The following is a 1266-nucleotide window of genomic DNA, read 5'->3' as shown; positions in this document are numbered from 1 at the left end:
TAGAATGCAAAGATACAAGAGAAATAAGGAGGAATAAAGAAAGAGAGTAAAGAAAGGGAAAGAAAAAGAGAGGGAAAAGAGAGAGGAGAGGGAGTGGAGAGGGAGTGGAGAGGGAGAGGAGAGGGAGAGGCGAGGAGTCAGAGATTTCGCGCGCCGTGGTGAGCGGCGTAGTGTAGCGCGCCGTAGCCAGTCCAGTGGCTGGCGGCGCCTGCTCAATTGATGCATAGGTATTCATTAATAATTAAGTGGAGCCGGACCAGCGGCTGGCGGCGCCCGCGTGTGCCCCCGCACTGAGCAAGCAGTGCACCTGATCCACAAAATGAAAGGTTGCCATGGCTACCACGGCCCTTGATTGGCGCTTGGATACGCTCGGATGAGCTCGGATAGCAGGGCTTGGATGCACGACGAGTGTGTCGCACCATGTAGTATAGGTGAGCTACGAGAGCCATGGGACATGTATCGGCTGCAGGGAACGGCCTCCAAGAGAGGGAACGGCGTGAAGAGCAGCCACCGCTGCTGCAGGTATCTCTTGGCTCAGCTTGACGGGCGCTCGCGTAGCAGCTCGGCAGGAATGCAGGAATAATCGCGGCTATGGCTGCCACGGCTAGGGCTTGGATATACCAGTGTGTCGCACCATGTGTTAGCGATAGTCTCACTGTCTCCCAGTGTGTGCCACGAGAGGCCTTGGGACATGTGTCGGCGGGAAAGCACTCTATGGGCCTCACCGTCTCCCAGTGCGCCCCGTGGGCGGCGAGGATGAGGGGCGTGTTGCCAAAGGCGTCCGTCGCGTCGACTGGACCTGCGATAGGTCATGGTATCACGGCATCAGGCGGCTGGAGAGTGCAGCAGAAAGAGGCTGAGAGAGACGTTTGACTAGGGCGGAGAGGCGGGAGTCGCGCTCTCCCGCAGCAGTCCAGGGAGGTGAGAGAGAGCGAGATCAGTGCTAGGCAGCGGCGCTGCGACAATGCTGCACGGCCGCACTAGACTCAACGATGCTTGGTGAGTGTCTGGCCGTGCTGATGGCGGGAGATCCACCCGACGGCATCAGGAGAGAGATCAGATATCCGTGCTGGGAGGCGGTGATGGCACGGCGGCGGCGATGGCGATACTGCTGCCACGACCGCACTTGACCGACATTTGATGAGCGTCTGTTCTTGCTGCTGCCACGGCGGTGCTGATGGCTGTGCTGATGGCGGGAGACGCACCCGACTGCGCGAGGATCGCTCGGACGGCGACGAGCTGGCCCTGCTGCGCGGCAAAGTGAAT

General features: G+C 60.0%; 1 protein-coding gene across 1 annotated transcript in view; it reads right to left on the bottom strand.

Moving 5' to 3' along the window:
* The window catches only part of EMIHUDRAFT_236548 (hypothetical protein), a gene marked incomplete at both ends in the record, with an annotated part of 2807 nt that extends 2114 nt beyond the window's left edge, over nucleotides 1-693 (bottom strand). The window contains one exon of the mRNA XM_005779117.1: nucleotides 622-693. Within this exon, the coding sequence (XP_005779174.1) occupies nucleotides 622-693 (72 nt within the window). The remainder of the gene's footprint in view (nucleotides 1-621) is intronic.
* Between the last annotated feature and the right edge of the window lie 573 nt (nucleotides 694-1266).

This window comes from Emiliania huxleyi (assembly GCF_000372725.1).
Source record: "Emiliania huxleyi CCMP1516 unplaced genomic scaffold EMIHUscaffold_236, whole genome shotgun sequence".
NCBI lineage: Eukaryota > Haptophyta > Isochrysidales > Noelaerhabdaceae > Emiliania > Emiliania huxleyi.
The sequence above is the reverse complement of the archived record's forward strand: the minus strand, read 5'-3'. Positions and strand labels throughout refer to the sequence as shown.